The 27,390-nt window shown below is 55.3% G+C and overlaps 2 protein-coding genes across 7 annotated transcripts; both read right to left on the reverse strand.

Moving 5' to 3' along the window:
• Window positions 1–840: 840 nt before the first annotated feature.
• Window positions 841–5,581, reverse strand: LOC139673844 (class I histocompatibility antigen, F10 alpha chain-like). Of its 3 annotated transcripts, none has more exons than XM_071559716.1 (8): window positions 5,470–5,581; window positions 3,395–3,658; window positions 2,394–2,669; window positions 1,930–2,202; window positions 1,706–1,813; window positions 1,569–1,607; window positions 1,414–1,446; window positions 841–1,079 (listed from the first exon to the last, which is right to left on the reverse strand). In XM_071559716.1, exons 1-7 carry the CDS (start codon window positions 5,543–5,545, stop codon window positions 1,433–1,435), a joined length of 1,050 nt encoding a protein of 349 aa, XP_071415817.1. In that variant the 5' UTR covers window positions 5,546–5,581; the 3' UTR covers window positions 841–1,079; window positions 1,414–1,432. The 3 variants fall into 3 exon arrangements, with proteins under 3 accessions (XP_071415817.1, XP_071415816.1, XP_071415818.1); XM_071559715.1 differs by having other exon boundaries at window positions 841–1,082; XM_071559717.1 differs by lacking the exon at window positions 841–1,079 and adding an exon at window positions 1,138–1,220.
• Window positions 5,582–14,530: 8,949 nt separating this feature from the next.
• LOC139673837 (class I histocompatibility antigen, F10 alpha chain-like) lies at window positions 14,531–20,266 on the reverse strand. 4 transcript variants are annotated; one of them, XM_071559678.1, is made up of 8 exons: window positions 20,143–20,266; window positions 17,760–18,023; window positions 16,071–16,346; window positions 15,614–15,886; window positions 15,391–15,498; window positions 15,254–15,292; window positions 15,099–15,131; window positions 14,531–14,769 (listed from the first exon to the last, which is right to left on the reverse strand). In XM_071559678.1, the coding sequence occupies exons 1-7, from the start codon at window positions 20,228–20,230 to the stop codon at window positions 15,118–15,120; spliced, it is 1,062 nt and encodes a 353-aa protein (XP_071415779.1). In that variant the 5' UTR covers window positions 20,231–20,266; the 3' UTR covers window positions 14,531–14,769; window positions 15,099–15,117. The 4 variants fall into 4 exon arrangements, with proteins under 4 accessions (XP_071415779.1, XP_071415778.1, XP_071415780.1 ...); XM_071559677.1 differs by having other exon boundaries at window positions 14,531–14,772; XM_071559679.1 differs by having other exon boundaries at window positions 14,531–14,835.
• Window positions 20,267–27,390: the final 7,124 nt, after the last annotated feature.

Below are 27,390 nucleotides of genomic sequence, written 5' to 3' on the forward strand. Positions count from 1 at the left end.
GCCATTATGGTGGTTCCAGGTGGAAACACACAGAGCTCCAGGTGGGAACACAGAGAGCTCCAGGTGGGAACACACAGAGCTCCCGGTGGGAACAGGCAGCTGCTCTGGGCTGCAGGAGCTGGGGGAGCTCCCATGGCAGGTTCACAGCCAGAGAGGGGCAGAGCCGGGAGCGGCATCACCTTTTACTCTTCCCATTCCCAAACAATTCCCGTGGGACCGTCCCCTGCTCCACTCGCCCCTGCCCTGTCCACGATCGGCCCCAGCCCAGTCCCGTTATCGGCGTGTGCGCCCTCACGGTGGTTTAGGGGATTACAGGAGACCCCAAACTAAAACCTGGGACACCTCCACCTCTGGGGTCTCCATCCCTGTTCCCATTCCTACTCCTGGTGTTTCCATCCCAGTCCCATTGTCTCCTGATGTTCTTATTCCTGTCCCCTTTCCAATTCCTGTCATCCCCATTCCCATTCCTGATGTTCACAACCTGCTGCCACTGGCCCCATTTCTGGTGTCCCAATCCCTGTCCCCAGTCCCATTCCTGGGGTTCCTATCCCAATCCTAGTGCCCCATTCTCAGTTCCTAGTGTGCCTAACCTGATCCTGGTGACCCCATCCCTTTCCCCATTGTCTCCTGGTGTTCCCATTCCCAGTCCCTGATGTCCACAACCTGCTTCCAGTGTCCTCATTTCCAATTCTGGTGTCCCCATCCCAGCCTGATGTCCCTGTTCCCAGTTCCTGGTGTCTCCAACCTGCCCCCAGTGTCCCATCCCTGTCCCTATTGTGCCCCTGTTCCCATTTCTGTTGTTCCCATCCCATTCCTGGTTCCCAAAGAGGAACTGCCGGATGCCAGAGGAGGGGATAAGAATTTATTGCCAAAACAGGAGATTTAATTAAAACGTTGGGAATAATTGTGGTTCTTGATTTTCAGACAAGAAAAAGCAGGAAGTTGATCCATCAGGAAGAGGCACGGGGGTGCCAGGGTGGGTGGAAGCAGCAGGATGAGCTCTGCCAGCAGCTTCCAGCTTTCCCCAGGCAGAGGGAAGGGGCTGGATCCAGCTCCATGGATTGCTCAGGTGGTGATTCCTGCTGGGATGAGAGTAGGGGACAGAGTTGCCATGTCCCTGTCCTCATCCCATGGGATCGATCCAGCTGTGGAGCCCATGGAGAGCAGGAGCTTCTCTGGAATCCATCATCATCTTGCTCCATCCATCCCACTCAGTCCCACTGTGGAATCCCACCTCAGTCTCACTCCATCCATCCAGACTGATATCGCTCCATAATCCATCCCTGATCTCACTCCATAATTCTTTCTGATCTCACTCTGGAATCCTGCCCTGATCTGGAATCCCATCCCAACCCTTCTCCATCCATTATGTCCCGATTCCCCTTGGAATCCCACCTGGGTCCCACTCCATACCTGCTGGGGAGCCATCGGTTTATGCGTCTACTCCTGTGGAAAAAGATCTGTGAGATTCTGGCCTGGATCACACACCTGGATCCATCCTGGGATCCATCATGGGATCCACAAGGAGAAGATGTGGATTTGTATCCAGACACACTGCTGGTACTCACTGTTGGGTGTCGTGTTGTATCCCTTCTTCTCCCTCCTCCCTATAGAAATAAAGTGGGATCAGCACCTCTGGCACAGGATCCCTGGAATGCCACCGAGTGGCTCCGTGCCTGTTCCCCACCCCCATCCCGTGAGTTACCAGATTGGAGCTTCCAGACACCGAATCCCATGAGGCTGATGATGATGATGGCAGCGATGACGGACAGGGCGACCACCACTGGGGTGGAATTCCAGATGGATTCTGGCTCTGGGAAAGGGTGGAAGTGTGAGGAGGGAAAGGGGAACCCCCATCTCACTGCTCCACATTCCCAAATTCTCTGTTCCCAAATGCCCAGTTCCCACATTCCACATTCCCAGCCTCACCCCAGGCAAAGATCCCGGGCTCCGGCATCCCGGCGTGCTCCACCCGGCACCGGTACTGCTCCCACTCCCCCGGCAGCGCCTCGATCCTGGCCCGGCTGTGGAAGGTGCCGTCGCTGTTGGGAACGATCCCGCCCCACTCTGTCTCCTGATCCCGGATTTCATCCCCCTTCATCCAGCTGATACCGATGATCCCGGGGTAGAATCCATATGCGTGGCAGGACAACATCAGAATCCCGTGTTCCTCTTTGCCGGACACATGGACATCAGGGGGCTCTGGAATGGGATAATGGTGACATCCAACCATGGAATTCCCATGAGCATGGGGAGATGATGTGATCTGCCCATGGAATTCCCATAGCAATGGGATGGGGCTGAGATCCACCCATGGAATTCCCATGCAAATTATCACATTCCCAAGTCCTCCATTCCCAAATCCCACATTTCGATGGAAATTCCATCCCCACCTTTGCGCTCCAGCGCCTCCCGCCCGTATCCAACGTATTTCTGGAGCCATTCTGGACAGATGTGCTCCAGGTAATTTGTCCACTTCTCTGCCACGATCCCTTCGTGTTCCCATTTCCTCTTGGTGACCTGGGCAGCGCCGTCGGCTGCCACGAAGCTCTTGGATCCCAGCTCGAAGGAGATGAAATCCCGCCCGTCGTAGCCAATCCGGGAGGATCCACGGACGGTCCCGTCGGACAGGAGGTCACAGCCATAAACCTGCTGCCGAGTGTGAACACCTGGGGGAGAAACGGACCCACAGAGACCCCTGGAATTGTGTCCCAGCCCCACAGAACCCCATCCAGAGTGTGATGGAGACCCACAGAGCTTCATCCCAGCCCCATGGATTCCCACCTAGCCCCACAGATCGCCGCCAGCCCCACAGATGCCCCCCAGCCACACAGGTCCCACCCCAGACCCACAGATTGCTCCCAGCCCCACAGAGCCCATCCCAGTCCCACAGACCCATATCCCAGTCCCACAAATCCTATCCCAGCCCCACAGATGCACCCCAGCCCCACAGATCCCATCTCAGCCCCACAGATCCACATCCCAGCCCCACAGATCTCCGCCAGACCCAGAGATTCCCCTTCCAGCCCAGAGATCTCTCATAGCTCCATGGATGGCAATCCAGCCCCACAAATACGTCCCAGCCCCACAGATCCCTCCCAGTCCCAAAGATCCCAGCCGAGCCCCAAAGATCCCTCCCAGCCCCACACATCCTCCCCAGCTCTAAAGATCCCCTTCCAGCACACAGATCTCTCATAGCACCACAGATTGGATCCCAGCCCCATAGATCTTCACCAGCCCCACAAATCCCATGCCAGTCCCACAGATCCCCCATAGCCCCACAGATCCCATCCCAGCCCCACAGATGCACCTCAGCTCCACAAACCCCATTCCAGTCCCATAGACTGTATCCCAGCCCCACAGATCCCCCCCATTCCCAGCTGCCCCCACTCACCCCCGCTCTGGTTGTACCGGCCCCGCTGTGTCTCCAGGTTGGCAGCATCAATGTGCTGGTTCCTCTCGTTGATCTCAGTCTGTCCATCCCAATATCCCGGCTCGGCTCCCTTCTCCATCCACGGCGTCTGTGGCTCCACCCGGCCCCGCTCGCTGTTGTAGCGCACAAAGGGGATCCCATCCAGGAACCCCATGGACATGTACTGGGGGATCCCCGGGCTGGGCTCCAACACCGCCACATTCAGGTACCGCAGAGAGTGGAGAACTGGGGGGACACAGAGATTTGGGTGTCTTGGGGGTCACAAGTAAAGGAAAGGGGGAACTGGGAGAGGCAGGAAGGGGCTTTGGGGATCCCAAGGAAGTTGGTGCAGGGAGTGTCGGTGCCAGGGTAGGGGGTCCCACTGCACAGGACTGGGGGCTCAGGGGGGTCCCAGAGTCAAGGAAAAGGAGGGTACAGGGATTGGGAAAGGTGGGATTTGGAGTCCAAGAGATACCTGTGTCCAGGAAAGGGGGATCCAGGGGCCCTCAGGGTCAGGGAAAGGGAATCACAGGGTGAGGAGACCCAGAATGGCTGAGAAAGGGGGTGCAGGGGGGTATTGGTGCAGGATAAGGGAGTGCAGGAGAGTCCTAATGTATGGGACTGGAATCTCAGGGGGGGTCTTGCTGCCACATAGGGGGGTGTAGGAGGGTACCCGTGCCCAGGAATGGGGGTACAGGGGGGTTCCAGTGCCCAATAAGGCTGTGCAGGGGGTCCCAGTCCCAAACAAAGGGGTTCAGTGGGGTCTGGGTGCTGACTAAGAGGTGCAGGGAGGTCCCCATGCCCAGGACTGGAGATTCAGGGGTGTCCCAGTGTCAAGTAAAGGGGAGTGAGGGCACGGGGAGATGTGTGATGGAGGTTCAGGGGTCCCTGTGCCCCTGAAAGGGCAATCCAGGGATCCCCCGGTTTGAGGAAAGTGGGGTCTGAGGGCTGGGAAAGGCAGGAATGGGGGTTCAGGGGGTCCCAGGGTCAAGGAAAAGGGGGGCTGGAAGACGTGGGATGGCTGGAAAAGGGAGCACAGGGTGATACTGGTGCAGGATAAGGGGGGTTTGGGAGGGTCCTGGTGCTGAACAAGGGAGAATCCAAGGGGATCCAAGGGTAAAGGAATGGGGGTGCAAGGACTGGAAGGGGTGAAATGAGAGGTCCAGGGGTCCCTGTGCCCAGGAAAATGGGGGTCCAGGGCTCCCCAATGTCGAGAAAACACAGGTCACAAGAAAGGAAGACCTGGGATGGCTGGGAATGGGGGTCCTAGAGATGCTTGGTGCAGATGAAAGGAGGGACTTCGGGGTGGGAAAGGCTGGAGTGGAGGTCAGAAGGTCTTAGGATCAAGGAAAAGGAGGGTCTGGGAGAGGTGGGATGGCCAAGAAAGGAGGTGCAGGGAGGTATTGGTACAGAATAAAGAGGTGTAGGACAGCCCTGGTGCTGGATGAGGGGGTTGCAGAGCATCCTCGTGCCAGGGAATGGGGGTGCAAGGGGGTCCAAGTGCCCAGGAACTGTAGCCGAGGGGGTTCCAGTGCCTGGGACCCCTTGGAGGAAGTACAGGAAGTGGAGAACTGGGGGGACCCTGAGACTGGCTGGCCTGGGAGGTTCAAGGAAGTGGAACTGGGTGAACTGGGAGAGCCAGGAAGGGTCCAAGGTTCAAGAAAAGAGGGGGATGGGACTGGGAAAGAAGAGACAGGGGGCCCAGGGGGTCCCTGCGCCCAGGAAAGGGCAGTCCAGGGGTCCCAGTGTTGAGGAAAGTGGGTCTGGGAGCTGGGAAGGGCAGGAATGAGGGTCCAGGGGGTCCCAGGGTCAAGGAAAAGGGAGGATTAGGGGGCTGGGAGAGGCAGGATGGCTGGAAAAGAAACTGCAGGGGAGTATTTCTTCAGAATAAAGGGGGTCAGGGGGGTCCTGGAGCCGGGGAGGGGGAGCAGGGGGGTTCCCTGTGCCCGGGAATGGGAGTTCAGGGAGGTTCCTGTGCCCGGGCATAGCGGTTCAAGGGATTCTCGGTGCCCAGGAATGGCAGTTCCGGAGCTCCCCACTCCGAGGGTCCCACTTACCCTCCGTCGCCCCCCCCGGGGCCCCCAGGAGCCCCAGCAGCCCCAGGAGCGCCCCCAGACCCAGCGCTGGGGCCATCGCGCTGCTCCGCTGCGGCCCCGCCCGGCCCGGACCCGTCCCTGGCCCCGCCCACAGAGCCGCCTCCGGCCGCACGATTGGCTCCGCTGTTTCTTGATCGCCAATGGCAGCCCGATATGCCTGTGACGTCATCAGTCTCCGGGCAGATCCTGGTGTTGCAGGTTGTGAGACGGGAAAGCGAAAGTGTCCGAGGGCGCGCGGGGGGGACGGGGACGGGGGAATTCCCGGGAATTCAACCGGATCTCCTTTGGGGCCCCTCCTGGGACCCCTCTGGATCCCCCCGGGACACTCTGGGACCTTCCACGGCCACGAATTGCGGGACCCCCGGGCCGGGCTGGGCTGGGCTGAACTCCCGCGCCCTGCGGTGAAACTCGGCCTTAAACCCGCTGGTTCGGGGGCGGGATCGGGAAAGGGCGGCGGTGCCGGGAAGGGACCGGGACGGAGCGGGACAGGCTGGGATGGACTGGGGTGGACTGGGATAGACTGGGGCACCGGGACCCAACGGGACCAGAACTGGGGAAACAGAGATCATACTGGGAACAACTGGGACCACACTGAGGGCAACTGCGGTCATACTTGCATCATACTGGGAGTGACTGGGAGCATTCTGAGAGCAGATGGGACCATGTTGGGGGCACCTGAGGTCATGCTAGAGGTGACTGGGATCATATGGGGGTGAGTGGGGCCACACTGGAGGTGACCGGGAGCCACTGGGCTCATGCTGGGAGTGCCCTGGGCCCCACTGGGTGGAACTGGGCGACTCTGGCCCAGCTGGGGCTCAGGGTTGTTCTCTCCCAGGGCCCCTCGGGCCCGGCCGGGGCCGCAGTTCTGAGCCAGGGTCGAGCAGGGACCCCCCGAGATCCACTGACACCCCCAGCCCTGCAGAGCTGAGGGACAGGGAATGGCTCAGGGACAGGGAATGGCCAGGGATAGGGAATGGCCAGAGACAGGGAATGGCCAGGGATAGGGAATGGCCAAGGATAGGGAATGGCCAGGGATAGGGATTGGCCAAGGATAGGGAATGTCTCAGGGAGAGGGCATGGCCAGGGACAGGAAATAGCCAGGGATAGGGAATACCCAGGGACAGGGAATAGTCCAGGGACAAGGAATGGCCAGGGATAGGGATTGGTCAGGGACAGGGAATGGCCAGGGACAGGGAATGGATAGGGATAGGGAATGGACAAGGACAGGGAATGGCAAGGGAATAGGGAATGGCCCAGGGATAGGGAGTGGTCCACGGACAGGGAATGGCCAGGGATAGGGAATGGCCAGGGACTTTGTTATGGGTTCACCGAGGTGGGCCAGATTTGGACTCTGAAGTCTGGACTAGGCCGAAGCTGTCACCTCACTTGAGCTGGGCTGAGCTAACAGCTGACCTCTTCTAGCCAGTAAGTTTGTATTCCATACCACATTATGACATCATCTCCAGGGAAGTAGGAACCAGTGTGGGAGTGGTTAAGGCAGTCGCTTCTCAGCCCTCCTCTTGGGAGGACACACGATGCTGTCCCAGGGGGGATGGAGAGGACCAGGCCCACCACTGGCTCACTGGGTACCTCAGGAAAGTAAATCGTGTTGTTCTGGGTCTCTCCTTTCTGCTTGAGTTTGTCTCCCTGGGGAATAAGTATGTTCTTAAGTAATGTGTAGTTAGGACAGTAGAATTTGTGTGTTTGTTGTGAAGTTGAAGTGGGGAACTTGTTGTTGCAGACTTGTGTGAGTGAATATTTGTACTCTCTTCTAATTGTCTCTTTCTTTCTGTAAAAATATATGTAGTTTTAGTATAAACGTGGTTTGAATTGTTTTTTTCCTTTCCCCTCTCTTTTCCTCCCTTTCCCTGGTGTTAGGAGGGAGGCTTTTCTCTCTGTGCTTGGGGGGGTTGGCAGTTGCTTATCTCGAACCAAGACAGTTACTGTTGCCGAAACCCGGGAGAGACAGAGGACCTTGGCGGGTGCCCCAGAATCTTGGCAGGCTTCCCGGGAGGATTGTTGTAGAAACACAGACTGATAACTGCCTTCTTTAGGTGCACCCAGAACAGAAAATGTAAACAACTCTCCCTTACTGCTGAATGCTCGTTTTCACTGTTTCACTGTCTTTGTGAGTTCAAACAGCTCGACTGGTGCCTGCTCTGACTGTAGCCACTGCAGAAAAGAGAGGCCCATGTAAGCTGTTCGTGTGTGGCAAGACACGGCTGTTTGAGTTGAATCCCTGAGGACTCATCATGTGAATGCTGATGTGCCCAGGAGCCGAGCTGATGAGGAGCATCTCACCTGGACTGGCATGGGGAGGAGTTGTTCCTGGCTCAATGGGCCCATCGTGCCTCAGGCCACCTGTAGGTGGATAAAGTCGAGGGGTGGATTTAACCGTGAACACTATTCTTAAGGTTATCCACAGTTGTGAAGTGTGTTTGCCATTGTGAGACCCCAGTGAACGGGGAAAAGAGGAGCTGCGGAACCCCCTGCAGAGAACCCGACAGATGTGGTGCCCGGAACCAGCGCCCGCAGTGCTGAGCGACCCGCAGGAGCCAGAGCTGTCGCTGGCGGGGCTGCCACCAGGGCTGCGAGCGAGCCGGGGGAGGCTGCGAGCCGTGAGAGGCTGTGAGCTGTGAGAGGCTGTGAGCTGTGAGAGGCTGCAAGCCATGAGAGGCTGCAAGCCATGAGAGGCTGTGAGCCGTGAGAGGCTGCGAGCTGTGAGAGGCTGTGAGCCATGAGAGGCTGCAAGCCATGAGAGGCTGCAAGCCATGAGAGGCTGTGAGCCGTGAGAGGCTGCGAGCTGTGAGAGGCTGTGAGCCATGAGAGGCCGTGAGCCGTGAGAGGCTGTGAGCCGTGAGAGGCCATCAGCCATGAGAGGCTGTGAGCCGTGAGTGGCTGCAAGCCGAGCCAGGGCTGCAAGCGAGCCAGGGCTGGCGAGCCGCCAGGGCTGCTTCTGCCTCTGCTGCTTGCTTGTGCTGCTGTTGGGGCTGCTTCCGAGGCTGCCAAAGCTGTTAGGACTGCTGCTAAGGGGGATGGGTCACATGGTAAACTGTAGTACTGCTGTGTGACTGAGGAGAAAGACATGAAGAGAAGCCTGTGTAAGCTGTTGATGTGTGGTGGGACACTGCTGTTTGAGTTGAGTCTTTGAAAACCCGTTGTGTGAGTGCTGATGTGCCCAAGGGCCGAGCCAATGAAGAACATCACACCCTGCACTGGCTGGGGGAGGGTTGTTCCTGGCTCGATGGGCCTATGATGCCTCAGACCACCTGTAGGTGGATGAGGGCAAGGGGTGGATCTGACTGTGAACACTATTCTAACCCCAGTGGGAAACTAGAGACTCCTGAGGAGAGGATGGTGACCCTAGTGAAAGACATGAACCATCAGATAAGATGACCTGAGTTGAACTGCTTTGTTCCCATCTGAAATATCTACCCCATCCTAATGGACTCTTAGACACATTATGGAGGGGTGGGAAACAGCCCTGGAAAAATAGAGTGTTTAAGCATGAGAACCTAAGATATGAGTGACATAATATGGTATGGAATAAGGGGTGGAGAATGTTATGGGTTCACCCAGGTGGGCCTAAATTTGGGCTCTGAAGTCTGGACTAGGCCGAAGCTGTCAGCTGACTTGAGCTGGGCTGAGCTAACAGCTGACCTCTTCTAGCCAGTAAGTTTGTACTCCATACCACATTATGACATCATCTCCAGGGAAGTAGGAACCAGTGTGGGAGTGGTTAAGGCAGTCGCTTCTCAGCCCTCCTCTTGGGAGGACGCACGATGCTGTCCCAGGGGGGATGGAGAGGACCAGGCCCACCACTGGCTCACAGGGTATCTCAGGAAAGTAAAATGTGTTGTTCTGGGTCTCTCCTTTCTCCTTGGGTTTGTCTCCCTGGGGAATAAGTATGTTCTTAAGTAATGTGTAGTTAGGACAGTAGAATTTGTGTGTTCGTTAAGAAGTTGAGGTGGGGAACTTGTTGTTGCAGACTTGTGTGTGTGTATATTTGTACTCTCTTCTAATTGTCTCTTTCTTTCTGTGAAAAATATATGTAGATTTAGTATAAATGCAGTTTGAAGTGTTTTTTTCCTTTCCCCTCTCTTTTCCTCCCTTTCCCTGGTGTTAGGAGGGAGGCTTTTCTCTCTGTGCTTGGGGGGGTTGGCAGTTGCTTATCTCAAACCAAGACATCTCCCCATAATTAAAGGTTTCTCCCCAATCTTACTTTTCTCCCCCAACTAAAATCTTCTCTCTCCGAGTAAAGCTTTCTCCCCTCATGATAGTTTTCTGCCCCAATTAAATTTCCTCTCCAGTTAAAATAATCTCCCCACATTAAAATGCCATCAATTAAAATTTCTCCTCATAATTAAACATTTCTCCTGCAATTAAATTTTCTCTTTCAACCCACCTGTTTTGGCTCCTCCCGGCACTGACCTTCAACAAAACCAAACCAGGAAGTATTCAAAGAATTAAAAATTATTTTGATTTATTCTTAATGGAATTTTTTCTTTTGGAGAATTTTCCTGCAGCTCCACCCTCCAGCTCCAGCTTCTTTTCAGCCCTTTCCCAACTTTTCCAGCTTTTCTCCTCAGCTGGGCAGGGCAGATTATCCAAAAATGTAGATTTGGGGGTGCAGGAGGGGGTCGCTCTGCTCGGAGGGTCCCCGAGGTGACCCCAGAGCGGCCACGAGGACCCAGCGCGGTTCCCTCCAGCCCTTTTGATCATTTCCTTAATGTAAACCCTTCAAAAATAAGTGTTTTGTAACTAAATCACCCACTGCGGGGTTTAACCACAAAGCCTCATTTATTTTAAATAGTTTTTGAGGTTTTTCTTGCAATCCGTGGCCTGACAGCACCAAAGAAAGGCTGTGGGAAGGGCAGGTCAGCACAGCATCTTCTGTAAGGGTGTAAAGGTGAACGTGAGAGGAAGAAAAATAAGAATAAACTTGAGAGTATGGGAAAAATACAAACTAAAAATGAAAAAAAATGAACACAAGACTAAAAAATAGAATGAAATATAACGACATAATAAAAAGAAATTATAATAAACTTTTAAAAAATAAAAGTAATGGCATAGTTTTTCCTACTGGGATTTTGGGGTTATCCTCTTTTATCCCGTTTCCTGCTACTGGAAGAAACTGGGGCAAATTCCTACTTTTACTTTTTTTTCCCGTTTTTTTCTTTCAAGTTTTGGATACATGAGGGAAAAAAATAGAAGTATTTTTACCTCTATAAAAAGATGGTTCTGGGCGTTCTGGGACTGGCCCTAAACTGGGATTACCACCCAAAAACGTGAAGAAAAAGGAGGGGGCAAGGTTGGGAATTGGTCATAAAATGGTCCAAGTGTCCCATGGATTTGGGATTCACATTTACTCCGTGGCTTTGCATCCCACAAAACTCTCCCCAGAGAGATTTTTGGAACAACTGGTCACCTCCATTCCCAGGAGAACCCCAAGGCTGTTCCAGGCAGGAACCTGCAGCCAGTGTGGGTTGGAGTGAGGGCAGGGCAGGAGTGGAGACGGGTGAACAACACACCCAGCACCCCCCAGGGGGGACTGTCCCAGGCCTGTTGGGATAAAAAGCAGTTTTGCTTCATTTCAGACCCATTTTGTGCCCTGATCCCTCTCCCTGAGTTTTTGGGGGTCCCTTTTGGATGCCTCACCTTGTCCCTGCAGCAGCCACACCACGATGCCCACCAGGACCAGTGTCCCAACCCCTCCAGGTCCCAGCAGAGCCCAGAACCAGTGAGGACCTGCAATGGGACCATACTGGGAGCGAGGGAGGAAGCAGCTCTTCTTCCTCTGTGCTCCATGCTCTGCTTTTAATGCTCTGCCTCAGCTGCAGGTCCCCCACATCCCTCTGCTCAGCGAGGAAACCTGCCCAGAGCTTACAAACATCTTTAACATTCTCAATCCTTCCCCCTCACAGCTCCCCGAGCTCATTTTTGCTGCCCACAACACACTAAACTCAACCACAACCCCAAAACAAGAACTGGTTCTTACTGGTCCCTTCCTCTGCCCTCCCCTGCAGTGTCTCCTTTGCAGCAGGTGAGACATCACTTGTGGAAACCAAGTGAATTCCTGCTCAGGGTGGGATTTGAGGAGTGGGAAATGCCTGATTTGGGGAATTTTCTTTCCAGGAATATCAAGCACTGTTTTCCCTTTGCCGGGTTTGGGTGATTTCAGCCTTCAGAGAACCAGCACTCATTTTCTTTTCCCAGCTCAGCCTTGGCTCTGCCATCTCTGTGACCTGGAAAGATTTTGTCTCAAGGACTTGCACAGCTGTGAGGTGTTTTCAGTCCAGGCCCCCTGGGTGACCCCACAAGGTGCTTCAGCCCCACCTGAGCCCACCCCCTGTCTCCCCACCCTGTGCAGGGCAGCTCATGGAGCCCCCAGGACAGGGGATGGTCCCTCTGGACCTGCCTCTTGAGGGGCTTCTGCCACCCCTGAGGGGCACAGAGGGGACAGGGGCACCCTCAGCTCCTCCTGCCACCCCTGGGGGGCACAGAGGGGACAGGGGCACCCTCAGCTCCTCCTGCCACCCCTGAGGGGCACAGAGGGGACAGGGGCACCCTCAGCTCCTCCTGCCATGAGCTGATCTCAGACAACACCCCGAGCTCTCAGGGCCTGCACAGCTCCTGCTCCATTTGCTCCTGGAATGGATGCGAGAGGTCTCCCAGATGATCTGATTCTCATTTGTGGACAAAGAGCATGGAAAGGTATCCCAGGAAAAGCTGTTGGAGGCCCTTATACCTTTGGATAATTAACTTTATTTCACCCACATAAATCAAAGCAAAAAAGACAAAAGCACAATACACATAAATTCACTCCAGACTGATTCTGATCTGGAATATAGCTCAAAGAATATCTGCAAATAGAAGTGCTCAGATGGGGACTGCTCAAGCTTTAGCTTCTTAAAATAAATTAGGATGCTGGTTGGCCAAAGAAGCCAATGCTGCCTCTGTAGCTTTAAGTGCCTTGTTTACAGATGTGGATTCAGTCAGGCATGCAAGTTGACAAAACAGAGCTGCTGTCGACTTTCCATTATCAGCACAAGGGCACAGTTGCCACGATTTCGAAGGCATGTGCTGCATGAATTTAAGTGACCATTCTGTCTGTCCATGCTGGCATCCAGAAATTAAAAGCCCCTACTCCCCAGTTACATGTTAACAACGAATAGAACCCCATCAGTGAATGGAAATGGGGGTGGCCCTGGTTACAAAAAGTGCTGTCAGGCTTGTTCCTAATTGCTTGTGTACTGATGTGTATTTTGTGTGTGCTTCCCTGTGTGCTGACCCCTGTACACCGTATGTTGAACACTCTGATACACACATTGCACTCTCGAGTAGTGCTGTATCACCCTCGGGCTACCCCTGATCACACGCTGGCATGTAAGGGGGTACTTTTAATTTATCTGATCAATGGAGCATAGAAGGGTGAGAAAGTACTTACACCGTGCTGGGAATCCAGGCAGAGTAACTGTGTAACACTGGATGTTCTCTATTATCAAGGCTCTCTGTTCCTCTCTGACTTGGCTGAGCCTCAGGATAGATACAAATACCCTGGGAACACAATGGTGAGGGTCTTACAGTGGGGTGAGGAGGCTGATGATGGAAGAATAGGTGGGCAGGGGTCGTACGACCACTACCCAACAGGTGACATGCACAGACTGTTGTCACTTACGCAATGAACAGGCGGTGTTTGGCTGCCTCCCAGGCATCACCTTACACTGTGTCCTGGCCCTCTGCAGTATGATGGATGGCTGATAAACAGGGACACAGGAGTGGGGGAGCTGAGCCACACCCACCCTTGCACCCAGCCCGTGTTGGCTCCGCGGGGACGCCGCTGAGCATGGATGGCGTCCCGCTGCTGCCGGGCCTGGCAGTGCTGGCCTGTCTGCTCGAGGGAGCATCGGGGATAGGGAGCAACCGCTGCAGCATCAACTATTTTGTATCCTTTTATTGATTTTTAAAGGATTTTATATTTTTATTCTCTTTTGTAGTAAGTATTTTATCCTTTTTATTCTCTTTTGCTAGTTGGTATTGCAATAAATGCTGTTTGTGGTATTTTATGACTGTGATTATCTTAATTCCAGACATATCTCCAAAATGAACTGGTACAAACTCCTGTCTGTTGAAACTCTTCCCAAAAAGGGATAGTCCATTGTAGGAATTTTCTACAGAGGCACTGATAAGCTGTACTAGTGAGGGATAGAATGAGCTCTTAGAGCTGCAAGGGCAACAGCTTCAGGTGGGAACACTCAGCTGTTCCAGGTGGGAACACACAGCTATTCCAGGTGGGAATACTTGGCAGCTCCAGGCATGAACACATGGTTGCTCCAAGTGGGAACATGCAGCTGTTCCAGGTGGGAACACGCAGAGCTCCAGGTGGGAAGCTGCGGTCACTCCATGTTGGAACACGCAAGTGTTCCAGGTGGGAATATGGAGAGCTCCAGGTGGGAACACACAGCTGCTCTGGGCTGCAGGAGCTGGGGGAGCTCCCATGGCAGGTTCACAGCCAGAGAGGGGCAGAGCCGGGAGCAGCATCACCTTTTACTCTTCCCATTCCCGAGCAGTTCCCGTGGGACCGTCCCCTGCTCCACTCACCCCTGCCCTGTCCGTGATTGGCCCCAGCCCGGTCCCGTTATTGGTGTCTGTGCCCTCATGGTGGTTCGGGGGATTACAGGAGACCCCAAACTAAAACCTGGGACACCTCCACCTCTGGGGTCCCCATCCCTGTTCCCATTCCCATTCCTGGTGTTTCCATTCCTGTCCCCATTCCAATTCCTGTCATCCCCCTTCCCATTCCTGCTGTTCACAATCTGCCGCCGATGGCCACAATCCCATTTCTGGTGTCCCCATTCCCATTCCTGGGGTTCCTATCCCATTCCTGGTGTCCCCACTCCCAGTTCCCGGTGTCCCCAAACTGCTTCCTGTGTCCCCATTCCTGGCCCGAGTGTCATCATATCCCTATCCCATTCTTCATGTCCCCATTGCCATTCCTGGTTCCTAAAGAGGAATTGCTGGATGCCAAAGGAGGGAAGAAGGATTTATTGCCAAAACAGGAGACTTAATTGAAGCATTGGGAATAATTGTGGTTCTTGATTTTCAGACAAGAAAAAGCAGGAAGTTGATCCATTGGGAAGAGGCACGGCAGTGCCAGGGTGGGTGGGAGCAGTGGGATGAGCTCTGCCAGCAGCTCCTGGCCTTCCCCAGGAAGAGGGAAGGGGCTGGATCCAGCTCCATGGATTGCTCAGGTGGTGATTCCTGCTGGGATGAGAGTAGGGGACAGAGTCACCATGTCCCTGTCCTCATCCCATGGGATTGATCCAGCTGTGGAAGACCATGGAGAGCAGGAGCTTCTCTGGAATCCATCATCATCTTGCTCCATCCATCCCACTCAGTCCCACTCTGGAATCCCATCTGTCTCACTCCATCCATCCAGACTGATATCGTTCCATAATCCCTGATCTCACTCCATAATTCTTTCTGATTTCACTCTGGAATCCTGCCCTGATCTGGAATCCCATCCCAATCCTTCTCCATCCATTATGCCCCGATTCCCCTTGGAATCCCACCTGGGTCCCACTCCATACCTGCTGGGGAGCCATCGGTTTATGCGTCTACTCCTGTGGAAAAAGATCTGTGAGATTCTGGCCTGGATCACACACCTGGATCCATCCTGGGATCCATCATGGGATCCACAAGGAGAAGATGTGGATTTGTATCCAGACACACTGCTGGTACTCACTGTTGGGTGTCGTGTTGTATCCCTTCTTCTCCCTCCTCCCTATGGAAATAAAGCGGGATCAGCACCTCTGGCACAGGATCCCTGGAATGCCACCGAGTGGATCCGTGCCTGTTCCCCACCCCCATCCCGTGAGTTACCAGACTGGAGCTTCCAGACACCGAATCCCATGAGGCTGATGATGATGATGGCAGCGATGACGGACAGGGCGACCACCACTGGGGTGGAATTCCAGATGAATTCTGGCTCTGGGAAGGGTGGGAGCGTGAGGAGGGGAAGGGGAACCCCCATCTCACTGCTCCACATTCCCAAATTCCCTGTTCCCAAATTCCCAGTTCCCACATTCCACATTCCCAGCCTCACCCCAGGCGAAGATCCCGGGCTCCGGCATCCCGGCGTGCTCCACCCGGCACCGGTACTGCTCCCACTCCCCCGGCAGCGCCTCGATCCTGGCCCAGCTGTGGAAGGTGCCGTCGCTGTTGGGAACGATCCCGCCCCACTCTGTCTCCTGATCCCGGATTTCATCCCCTTTCATCCAGCTGATCCCGATGATCCCGGGGTAGAATCCATAGGCATGGCAGGACAACGTCAGGATCCCGTGTTCCTCCTTGCCGGAGACATGGACATCAGGGGGCTCTGGAATGGGATAATGGTGATATCCAGCCATGGAATTCCCACGAGCATGGGGAGGTGATGAAATCTGCCCGTGGAATTCCCATGGCAATGGAATGGGGCTGAGATCCATCCATGGACTTCCCATGCAAATTACCACATTCCCAAGTCCTCCATTCCCAAATTTCGATGGAAATTCCATCCCCACCTTTGCGCTCCAGCACCTCCCGCCCGTATCCGACGTATTTCTGGAGCCATTCTGGACAGATGTGTCCCAGGTAATTTGTCCACCTCTCTGCCACGATCCCTTCGTGTTCCCATTTCCTCTTGGTGACCTGGGCAGCGCCGTCGGCCGCCACGAAGCTCTTGGATCCCAGCTCGAAGGAGATGAAATCCCGCCCGTCGTAGCCGTACCGTTCGGATCCACGGACGGTCCCATCGGACAGGAGGTCACAGCCAGAAACCCGCTGCCAAGTGTGGAGACCTGGGGGGGAAACGGACCCACAGAGACACCCCCTGGAATTGTGTCCCAGCCCCACAGAACCCCACCCAGAGTGGGATGGAGTCTTATCCCAGCCCCTTGGATCCCTATGGATTCCCACCCAGCCCCACAGGTAACATCCCAGCCCCACAGATCTCATCCCAGCCCCACAGATGCCCCCTAGACCCACAGATCTCATCCCAGCCCCACAGGTCCCAACCCAGCCCCACAGGTCCCATCTCAGTCCCACAGATCCCCCCCAGCCCCACAGGTCCTCCCTGGCTCACAGATTCATCCCAGACTCACAGATCACATCCCAGACCAACAGATCCATATCCCAGCCCCACAGGTCCCATCTCAGCCCCACAAATCCCAATCGAGTTCCACAGATCCTATCCCAGACCCACAGATGCCCAGTAGACCCATAGATCTCATCCCAGCCACACAGATCCCCCCAAGCCTCACAGATCTCATCCCAGCCTCACAGATCTCATCCCAGCCACACAGATCCCCCCAAGCCTCACAGATCTCATCCCAGCCTCACAGATCTCATCCCAGCCACACAGATCCCATCCCAGCCACACAGATCCCCCCCAAGCCTCAGAGATTCCATCCCAGCCCTAGAGATGTACCCCAACCCTACAGATCTCCCCCAGCCCCAAAGATTCCCCCTCCAGCCCAGAGATCTCCCATAGCTCCACAGATGGCATTCCAGCCCCACAAATACATCCCAGCCCCATAGATGCATCTCAGCCCCACAGATCCCATCTCAGTCCCACAGATCCTATCCCAGACTCACAGATCCCTCCCAGTCCCACAGACCCCATCCGAGCCCCACAGATCCTGCCCCCCGCTGCCCCACAGACCCCCTCCAGCCCAGAGATCTGCCATAGCACCATGGATTGCAACCCAGCCCCACAGATCCCATCTCAGTCCCACAGATCCCCTCCAGCCTCAAAGATCCACCTCAGTCCCACAGGTCTGCCCCAGACCCACTGATGGCCCTCAGCCCCTCATATCCCCCCAGCCCCACAGATCCCAGCCCAGCCTCTCATATCGCCCCCCCAGCTCCACAGATCCCAGCCCAGCCCCACAGATCCCCTCCCCCGACTTACAAACCCCATCTCCAGCAGCCCAGATGCCCCCCAGACCCACAGATGCCCCCCAGACCCACAGATCCCATCCCAGCCCAAGATCCCAGCACAGCCCCACAAATCCCCCTGACCTTCAGATCTAAGCCCAGACCCAAAGACCTCCTGAGACCCACAGATCGTCCCCAGACTCAAAGATCCCCCTCCAGTCCACAGATCTCTCATAGCACCACAGATCCCATCGCAGCCCCACAGATGCACCTCAACCCCACAGACCCCATCCCAGCCCCACAGATCCCCCCCATTCCCAGCTGCCCCCACTCACCCCCGCTCTGGTTGTACCGGCCCCGCAGTATCTCCAGGTTGTCAGCAGTCACGTGCTGGTTCCTCTTGCTCATCTCAGTCTGTCCATCCCAATATCCCGGCTCGGGTCCCTTCTCCATCCACGGCGTCTGTGGCTCCACCCGGCCCCGCTCGCTGTCGTAGCGGTCAATGGGGATCCCATCCAGGAACCCCATGGACATGAACTGAGGGATCCCCGGGCTGGGCTCCGACACTGCCACGAACTGGTACCGCAGGGAGTGGAGAACTGGGGGGACATAGAGAGTTGGGGGCCTGGGGGATCACGGGTAAAAGAAAGGGAGAACTGGGAGAGGCAGGAAGGGGCTTTGGGGATCCCAGGGAAGTTGGTGCAGGGAGTGTCGGTGCCGGGGTAGGGGGTGCAAGGGGGCCCCACTGAACAGGACTGGGGGCTCAGGGGGGTCCCAGAGTCAAGGAGAAGGAGGGTATAGGGACTGGGAGAAGTGGAACAGGGAGTCCAAGAGGTACCTTTGTCCAGGTAACGGGGATCCAGGGGCCCTCAGGGTCAGGGAAAGGGGATCACAAGGTGGGGAGATCCAGAATGGCCAAGAAACAGGGTGCAGGGGTTGTTGGTGCAGGATAAAGGAGTGCAAGGGGGTCCCTGTGTCCGGGAATGGAAGCTCAAGGGGGTCTTGCTGCCATATAGGGGGGTGTAGGAGGGTGCTCGTGCCCAGGAATGAGAGTACAGGGGTGTCCCAGTTGCAAACAAAGGGGTTCAGGGGGGTCTGGGTGCTGAATAAGAGGTGCAGGGAGTCCCCATGCCCAGGAATGGAGGTTCAGGGGGGTCCCAGTGTCAAGGAAAGGGGAGTGAGGGCACAGGGAGATGTGTGATGGAGGTTCAGGGGTCCCTGTGCCCCGGAAAGGGCAGTCCAGGGATCCCCAGTATTGAGGAAAGTGAGGTCTGAAGGCTGGTAAAGGCAGGAATGGGGGTCCAGGGGGTCCCAGGATCAAAGAAAAGGGGTGCTGGGAGAGGAAAAATGGCTGGAAAAGGGTGCACAGGACAATACTGGTGCAGGATAAGGGGGGTTCAGGGGAGTCCTGGTGCTGAACAAGGGAGGATCCAAGGGGATCCAAGGGTAAAGGAATGGGGGGTGCAGGGACTGGGAGACGTGGAATAGGAGGTCCAGGGGGTCCCTGTGCCCAGGAAGAGGGGAGGGGGGGAAGGGGTCCAGGGGTCCCCAGTGTTGAGAAGAGGGAAGTCATGAGAAGGAGAGACCTGGGATGGCTGGGAATGGGGGTCCTGGAGGTCCTTGGTGTAGAGGAAAGGAGGGGCTGGGGGCTGGGAAAGGCTGGAGTGCGGGTCAGGGGGTCTTAGGATCAAGGAAATGGAGGATCTGGGAGAGGTGGGATGGCCAGGAAAGGGGGTGCAGGGGGGTACTGGTACAGGAAAGGGGTGTAGGGGAGTCATGGTGCTGGATGAGAGATTGCAGAGGGTCCTGGTGCCAGGGAATGGAGGTGCAGCGGGGCCCCAGTGCCCAGGAATTGCAGCAGTTACAGTGCCTGGAACCCCCTGCAGGAAGAGCAGGGAGTGGAGAACTGGGGGAACTGTAAGATTGGCGGGTTTGGGAGGTCCAATGGTCAAGAAAGTGGGACTGGGAGAGCCAGGAGAGTCAGGAAGGGTCCAAGGTTCAAAGAAGGGGGGGGATGGGACTGGGAAAGGAGAGACAGAGGGCCCCGGGGGTCCCTGTGCCCAGGAAAGGGCAGTCCAGGGGTCCCCAGTGTTGAGGAAATTGGGATCTGAGGGCTGGGAAGTGCAGGAATAGGGATTCAGGGGGTCCCAGGGTCAAGGAAAAGGGAGAATGAGGGGGCTGTGAGAGGCAGGATGGCTGGAAAAGGGATTGCAGGGGGGTATTTGTTCAGAGTAAAGGGGCTCAGGGGGGTCCTGGAGCCGGGGATGGGGTGCAGAGGGGTCCCTTGTTCGGAAAGGTGTGTTCAGGTGGTCCAACTGAGGGATAAGGTGGCTCAGGGTGTCCCAGGAATGGGGGCTCAAGGGGTTTCCTGTGCCCGGGAATGGGGGTTCAGGGAAGTCTCCTTCCCAGGAGTGGAGATTTAGGGAGGATCAAGGGGGTCCCCATGTCCAGGAATTGCGGTTCAGGAAGTTTCCCGTGCCCAGGAATGGGCGTTCAGGTGTCCCGGTGCTGGACGAAGGTATTTAGGAGGGTCCCGGTACTGCGGGAGGGAGTTTGGGGAGAGGGGTTCCAGTGCCCAGGAATAGGGGGTTAAGGGGGTCCCGGTGCCCGAGAATGGGGGTTCAGGGAGGTTCCCGTGCCCGGGCATGGAGGTTCAAGGTGTTCTCGGTGCCCGGGCATGGCAGTTCAGGAGTTCCCCGCTCCGAGGGTCCCACTTACCCTCCGTCGCCCCCCCCGGGGCCCCCAGGAGCCCCAGCAGCCCCAGGAGCAGCCCCAGGAGCGCCCCCAGACCCAGCGCTGGGGCCATCGCGCTGCTCCGCTGCGGCCCCGCCCGGCCCTGACTCGGACCAGGCCCCGCCCACAGAGCCGCCTCCGGCCGCGCGATTGGCTGCGCTGTTTCTTGATCGCCAATGGCAGCCCGATTCACCTGTGACGTCATCTGTATCTGGGCAGATCCCGGCGGCGCAGGTTGTGAGACGGGAAAGCGAAAGTGTCCGGGGGAGCGCGGGGCGGGGGGGGGGGGGCCGGGGACGGGGGAATTCCCGGGAATTCACCTGGATCCCCTTTGGGACCCCTCCTGGGACCCCTCTGGATCCCCCCGGGACACCCCGGGACTCTCCATGGCCACGAATTGCGGGACCCCCGGGCCGGGCTGGGCTGAACTCCCGCGCCCTGCGGTGAAACTCGGCCTTAAACCCGCTGGTTCGGGGGCGGGATCGGGAAAGGGCGGCGGTGCCGGGAAGGGACCGGGACGGAGCGGGACAGGCTGGGATGGATTGGGGTGGACTGGGATACACTGGGACCAGAACTGGGGCAACAGGGGTCATACTGGCATCATACTGGGAGTGACTGGGAGCATTCTGAGGGCAGGTGAGACCATGCTGAGGGCACCTGAGATCATGGTGGAGGGGACTGGGATCATATGGGGGTGAGTGGGGCCACATTGGAGGTGACCGGGAGCCACTGGGCCCATGCTGGGAATGCCCTGGGCCCCGCTGGGTGGAACTGGGCGGCTCTGGCCCAGCTGGGGCTCAGGGTTGTTCTCCCCCAGGGCCCCTTGGGCCCGGCCGGGGCCGCAGTTCTGAGCCAGGGCTGAGCAGGGACCCCCCGAGTCCCACTGACACCCCCGGCCCTGCAGAGCCAAGGGACAGGGAATGGCTCAGGGACAGGGAATGGCCAGGGATAGGGAATGGCCAGAGACAGGGAATGTCCAGAGACAGGGTATGGCCAGGAATAGGGAATGGCCAGGGATAGGGAATGGCCAGAGACAGGGAATGGCCAGAGACAGGGTATGGCCAGGGATAGGGAATGGCCAGGGATAGGGAATGGCCAGAGACAGGGAATGGCCAGAGACAGGGTATGGCCAGGGATAGGGAATGGCCAGAGACAGGGAATGGCCAGGGTTAGGGAATGGCCAAGGATAGGGAATGGCTCAGGGACAGAGAATGGCTCAGGGAGAGGGCATGGCCAGGGACAGGAAATAGCCCAGGGAAAAGGAATGGCCAGGGATAGGGATTGGTCAGGGATAGGGAATGGCCAGGGACAGGGAATGGACAGGGATAGGGAATGGACAAGAACAGGGAATGGCAAGGGAATAGGGAATGGCCCAGGGATAGGGAATGGTCCAGGGACAGGGAATGGCCAGGGATAGGGAATGACCAGGGATTTTGTTATGGATTCACCTAGGTGGGCCTAAATTTGGGCTCTGAAGTCTGGACTAGGCCGAAGCTGTCAGCTGACTGAGCTGGGCTGAGCTAACAGCTGACCTCTTCTAGCCAGTAAGTTTGTATTCCATACCACATTATGACATCATCTCCAGGGAAGTAGGAACCAGTGTGGGAGTGGTTAAGGCAGTCGCTTCTCAGCCCTCCTCTTGGGAGGACGCACGATGCTGTCCCAGGGGGGATGGAGAGGACCAGGCCCACCACTGGCTCACAGGATACCTCAGGAAAGTAAAATGTGTTGTTCTGGGTCTCTCCTTTCTGCTTGAGTTTGTCTCCCTGGGGAATAAGTATGTTCTTAAGTAATGTGTAGTTAGGACAGTAGAATTTGTGTGTTCGTTAAGAAGTTGAGGTGGGGAACTTGTTGTTGCAGACTTGTGTGAGTGAATATTTGTACTCTCTTCTAATTGTCTCTTTCTTTCTGTAAAAATATATGTAGTTTCAGTATAAATGCCATCTGAAGTGTTTTTTCCTTTCCCCTCTCTTTTCCTCCCTTTCCCTGGTGTTAGGAGGGAGGCTTTTCTCTCCATGCTTGGGGGGGTTGGCAGTTGCTTATCTCAAACCAAGACAACTGTCTGCTCTTTTCTATGGGTCTGAATCCTGGGTCATCTACCGCCACCACCTGCGGCTCCTCGAACGCTTCCATCAGCGCTGCCTCCGTTCAATCCTAAACATCCACTGGTCTGATTACGTGACCAATGTGTCTGTTCTGAACAGGCAGGGTCACCAGTATGGAGGCCATGCTGCTGAGAACGCAGCTGTGCTGGGCAGGGCACGTCTCCAGGATGGAGGATCACCCACTGCCCCCTGAAGATTGTGCTCTATGGAGAACTCGCCACCGGCTGCCACAAGAGAGGAGCCCTGAAGAGGAGATACAAGGACTGCCTGAAACAACACCTCAGCCTTGGCCATATTGCCTGCCCCAATGGTCCACTCTGGCCTCCAATCAGGATTCATGGAGACACACCATTCACGACGCTGCTGCTTCCTTTGGGAACGCAGCACAGTCAGTCTGGAGGAGAAAAGACAACGCAGACAGAACTGTTCCTTGCCAATATGGCCAAAGGAGACCTTCCCCTGTGCCTTTTGTGACCAGACTTGTCTATCTCGCATCGACCTTTTTAGCCACCAGCAGCTTGCAGCAAGCGTGGGTAGTGACCTTCCCAAATCTTTGATCACAAAGCCTGGCCATGAGAATGCTTTATGCTTCAGGGCTGACCCCCAAGACACTCCTTCAATCAATCTCTTCAACAGTGCAAAGTCTCCCTGCTATCAGTCCAAGCTGTCAGTTCTGCTGCCCCTTCCTTCAGTCAGAATGGAAAATTCCATTATTTCATATTCTTTGTGCCCAACATTGCCCTGCCCACCATGTCACCCACAAGTCACAGAATAATAGAATGGTTTGGGTTGGAAAGGACTTTGAAGAGCATCTAATTCCCATCCACTGCCATGGGCAGGGACATCTTCCACTAGACCAGGTTGATCATCCAACCTGGCCTTGAACAACTTCTGGGGATGGGGCAGCCAGAACTTCTCTGAGCAACCTGTGCCAGGGCCCCACTTCTTTCCCAGTAAAGATTTTCTTCCTGATATCCCGTCTAACCGTTCCCTCTATCAGTGTGAAGCCATTGCCCCTTGTCCTGTCACTCCAGGCCCTTGTAAACAGTCTCTCTCCATCTTTCTTGTTGGTTCCCTTCAGGCACTAGAAGGGCACAATTAGGTCACTCCAACGCACAATTCTCTCAGCCTTCCCTCATGGCAGAGCTGCTCCATCCCTCTGATCATCTTGGTGGTCTCCTCTGGACTCGCTCCAACAGCTCCATGTCCTTGCTGTGCTGGGACCCCAGAGCTGGAGTCAGCTCTGCAGGTGGGGCAACATCCAACCAGGTGTGTTCCAGCAAGGACAGTGTGGAACCTCCTGGAACCAAAGGGGACATTGTGACACCACAGAACCTCCTGGAAGCAAAGGGGACATTGTGACATGGCACAACCTTTCAAAGCAAGAAGGGACCATGGACACTGCAGACTATCCTGGATTCAAGAAGCCCATTGAGGCACTTTTGAGGCTCATGAGACTGAAAGAATCCTGGGACACTCATCACAGACCAGCCCCTCCTGATGACAATTCTCCAACACTGGTTTGTTCCCCACCACTGAGAGGTGGTTTGTTCCTTCCCAGAGGGACATCAAGAGAGTGGGACAGAAGTCCAAGAGTTCCCAAGTCTTTGTCCCCTCGGGCACAGCATCATCTGTGCCACCAAGGGCTGTGAGCAGACCTCTTGTCCTGAGGCTCTGGGGCCTCATGGCCTCCTGGCACAGCGCCAGGAAGGCTGGGCACTGTCACCCCTTGTCCTGCCCTCAGCATCACCCCCCATGCCAGTGCCCCTGGCAGAGACCTGAGCAAGGTGTGAGGGACAGGATGTGCCTTCCCTGGGCTGGGGGTCAGGGCTGGGCCTTTCTGCTGCCTCCAGCCAAGCCAGGCTTTGCTCAGCACCTGAGCTGCTGCCCAGAGCCTTTGCCTCCCTGCAGTCGTGGCCTCCAAGGGTCTGCTGAGATGAGTCCCTGGGGAGGCTTTGTCAGGATTGGCCCTTGAGGGGCTCCTTAAAGCTTCAAGGGCTGCAGGTTTTTCAAGGTGCTTTGGGTTTTGGTTTTGACTTGGAATTGGTGAGAAGTTTGTACAATCATGACCTCCAATGATCTCCTGAGGGTCACAGGACTGGGAGGGAGCAGGGCCAGGACAGCTGAGCCCAACTGGCTCAAGGGATGTTCCCTTTGATGCAGGGCTGTGCTCAGGGTGTTAATGGAGGGTTGGTCAGGAAGGGTTGATCTGTGTCTGGGCTGGGCTGGGCATTGGACACTGAATGGTGAGCAATAGAGCAATGGTGATGTGCACCTCATGTGCTTCTTGTGGGGTTTATTGTTATAGTTCCAGCTTTTATTACTGCTGTTGTTGTCATGGGTAGCAACAGTGTGTTCACTGAGGGTAACACAGAACACTCACCAGATCATTTTCCCTGTTTCCTGCTGTAGCCCCTGCAGTTACAGGGCTCTGTTTGCTGGTTCACATGCAGATTTAGAGCCCCTGGAGAACAAGCAAACAAGGAGCCTCTATAGAGTCTATCCCTTGGCATGTTCTTGAGAGTGACTTTGCAAAAAGCCCTAAGACTGCATGTCCTGAGCTAAGGAGAAGCCCTTTCCTGATGGAACTGCTGTTGTGGAGCCCAGCTGTGTCCCAGCAGTGCCCATGGCCTGTCCCTGCCTGTGAGCTCAGGATGGACATGCAGCAGGTCTGTGTCCCAGCTGGCAGAGGACCAAGGCCTTAGTCCAGCCCAGGGGCTCTGCAGGAGAGTGTGCAAGTGGAAAGACAGCAGGTCAGCAAAGGCCCAGTGCTGGTGGTCCCTGGCAGTGCTGCTGTGCTGGGACTCTTTTGCCCTTCTCTGCACACATGAAACTGTACAGTAGGTCCCTGAAATTGTCAAAGGAAAAGTCCAATGATCTGCAATGATCTCCTCAGACACACAAGACTACAGCAAGAGTGCTTATTATGTTTAAATATAAAGCTGGCAAAATTACTTAGTGTCTCGGTTTGAGGCGAAAAAACCAAAATGTTTTACCCACAAGCAGGGGAGGGGCCTCCTCCACAATAATCACACCACTCTTTATCAAATTTAAGAAAAGGAATTTTAATACAAGAAGGATAACTACTATATATATATATATGTAAACAGACTAGTACAACCCACTTCCCCAACACCACAAGAGAGGAAAAAAAAAACAAACCAAAAGAAACAAAACAACAACAAAACCCAGCAGGTTTTTTTCTCTGGGAGAAAAGGTTATACTTAAGTGTCCTTGTCACAGCCCGGCTGGCTGCAGAGTGAGTTTCAGTCCCTCTCCAGCGAAACAGACGAGCAGTGGGCTTTCAGATGGACTCAGTCTCTTCCCCCTGTGTTCCCCGTCCAAGAAGCAGAAAAGGTACGAGCAACCAGCAGCAAATCCAAGGCAGGTAGCAACAGCAGCGCGGCACGAAAAGTAGTCCGAGGTGGGCAGCGGCAAGACAGCCGGGAAAAAACCCCAGCAGTAACCAGCAGGGCAGCCTGCCTCCTTCGAGCCCCCACTCCCCCGTTCCGCCGAGCCAAGACTCCCAAGAAATCCAAAAAAAAAAGAAACCAAAAGAGACAAACCTGCCCCCACCCCAGCCATCAACAGTTAACTACTTCTTTTGTTAACCGCTGGCCTGGGCAGTTAAGTGGCAGGGGAGAGAATTTACATAATAATCCCAAACTACAACATTATCCACCCCTAAATTCTCTTCCATGCCGATACTCTACATTAAACTTAAATTTTCTTTCAAATAATTAAGTGTTTACAAATACAGTAATATGAGTCGTTTACCCAGAGATAAGTTCCCCTTGAGGTACACATCGTGTCTCTCCATCTTCCTGCATCACCCACCAGGTGGAACCAGATCCTTGAGCAAAGACAACCCCACGAATGGGTTTGCCTTTGCCTGAGGCAGGGTTGATCCAGACTGTTTTCCCTAGCATACCTCTCAGGTGTATTACAGGGACTTTGTCTCCATCTACAGTGTGAAGGGGTTCTGATTGGGCAGGGCCGGCTCGATTGACAGAGCCTCTAGTGTTGACTAGCCATGTAGCCTTTGCTAAGTGTTGATCCCAGTGTTTGAAAGTCCCTCCACCCAACGCCTTCAAAGTGGTTTTCAACAGTCCATTACACCGCTCAACTTTCCCGGCAGCTGGTGCATGGTAGGGGATATGATACACCCACTCAATGCCATGTTCTCTCGCCCAGGTAGCAACTAAGCTGTTTTTGAAATGAGTTCCATTATCTGACTCAATTCGTTCTGGGGTGCCATGTCGCCACAGCACTTGTTTTTCCAGGCCTAGGATGGTGTTCCGAGCAGTGGCGTGAGGCACTGGGTGTGTCTCCAGCCACCCTGTGGTTGCTTCCACCATGGTGAGCACATAGCGCTTGCCTTGGCGGGTCTGTGGCAGTGTGATGTAGTCAACCTGCCAGGCCTCCCCGTACTTATACTTATCCCAGCGTCCACCATACCACAGGGGCTTCACTCTCTTAGCCTGCTTAATGGCAGCACATGTCTCACAGTCGTGGATAACCTGAGAGATAATGTCCATGGTTAAATCCACCCCTCGGTCTCGTGCCCATTTATAAGTGGCATCTCTGCCCTGATGGCCCGAGGCATAATGGGCCCATCGAGCCAAGAACAGCTCTCCCTTGTGCTGCCAGTCCAGATCTGTCTGTGATACTTTCACTTGCGCAGCTCGGTCTGTCTGTTGGTTGTTGAGATGTTCCTCATTGGCCCGATTTTTGGGCACGTGTGCGTCTACGTGGCGGACTCTCACAATCAGCTTCTCTACTCGGGTGGCAATATCTTGCCATATATCGGCAGCCCAGATGGGTTTCCCTCTGCGTTTCCAATTGGTTTTCTTCCATCGGTCTAACCATCCCCAGAGAGCATTGGCCACCATCCATGAGTCGGTGTAGAGGTAAAGCTTTGGCCGTTTCTCTCGTTCAGCAATGTCCAGGGCCAACTGCACGGCTTTAAGCTCTGCAAACTGACTCGACCCACCTTCTCCTTCAGTAGCTTCTGCAACTTGTCGTGTGGGACTCCATACAGCTGCTTTCCATTTGCGATTAGTCCCTACAATGCGACAGGAGCCATCGGTGAAGAGGGCGTAGCGTATTTCCTCTTTTGGCAATTGAT

This window comes from Pithys albifrons, chromosome 7 (assembly GCF_047495875.1).
Source record: "Pithys albifrons albifrons isolate INPA30051 chromosome 7, PitAlb_v1, whole genome shotgun sequence".
NCBI classification, from domain to species: domain Eukaryota; kingdom Metazoa; phylum Chordata; class Aves; order Passeriformes; family Thamnophilidae; genus Pithys; species Pithys albifrons.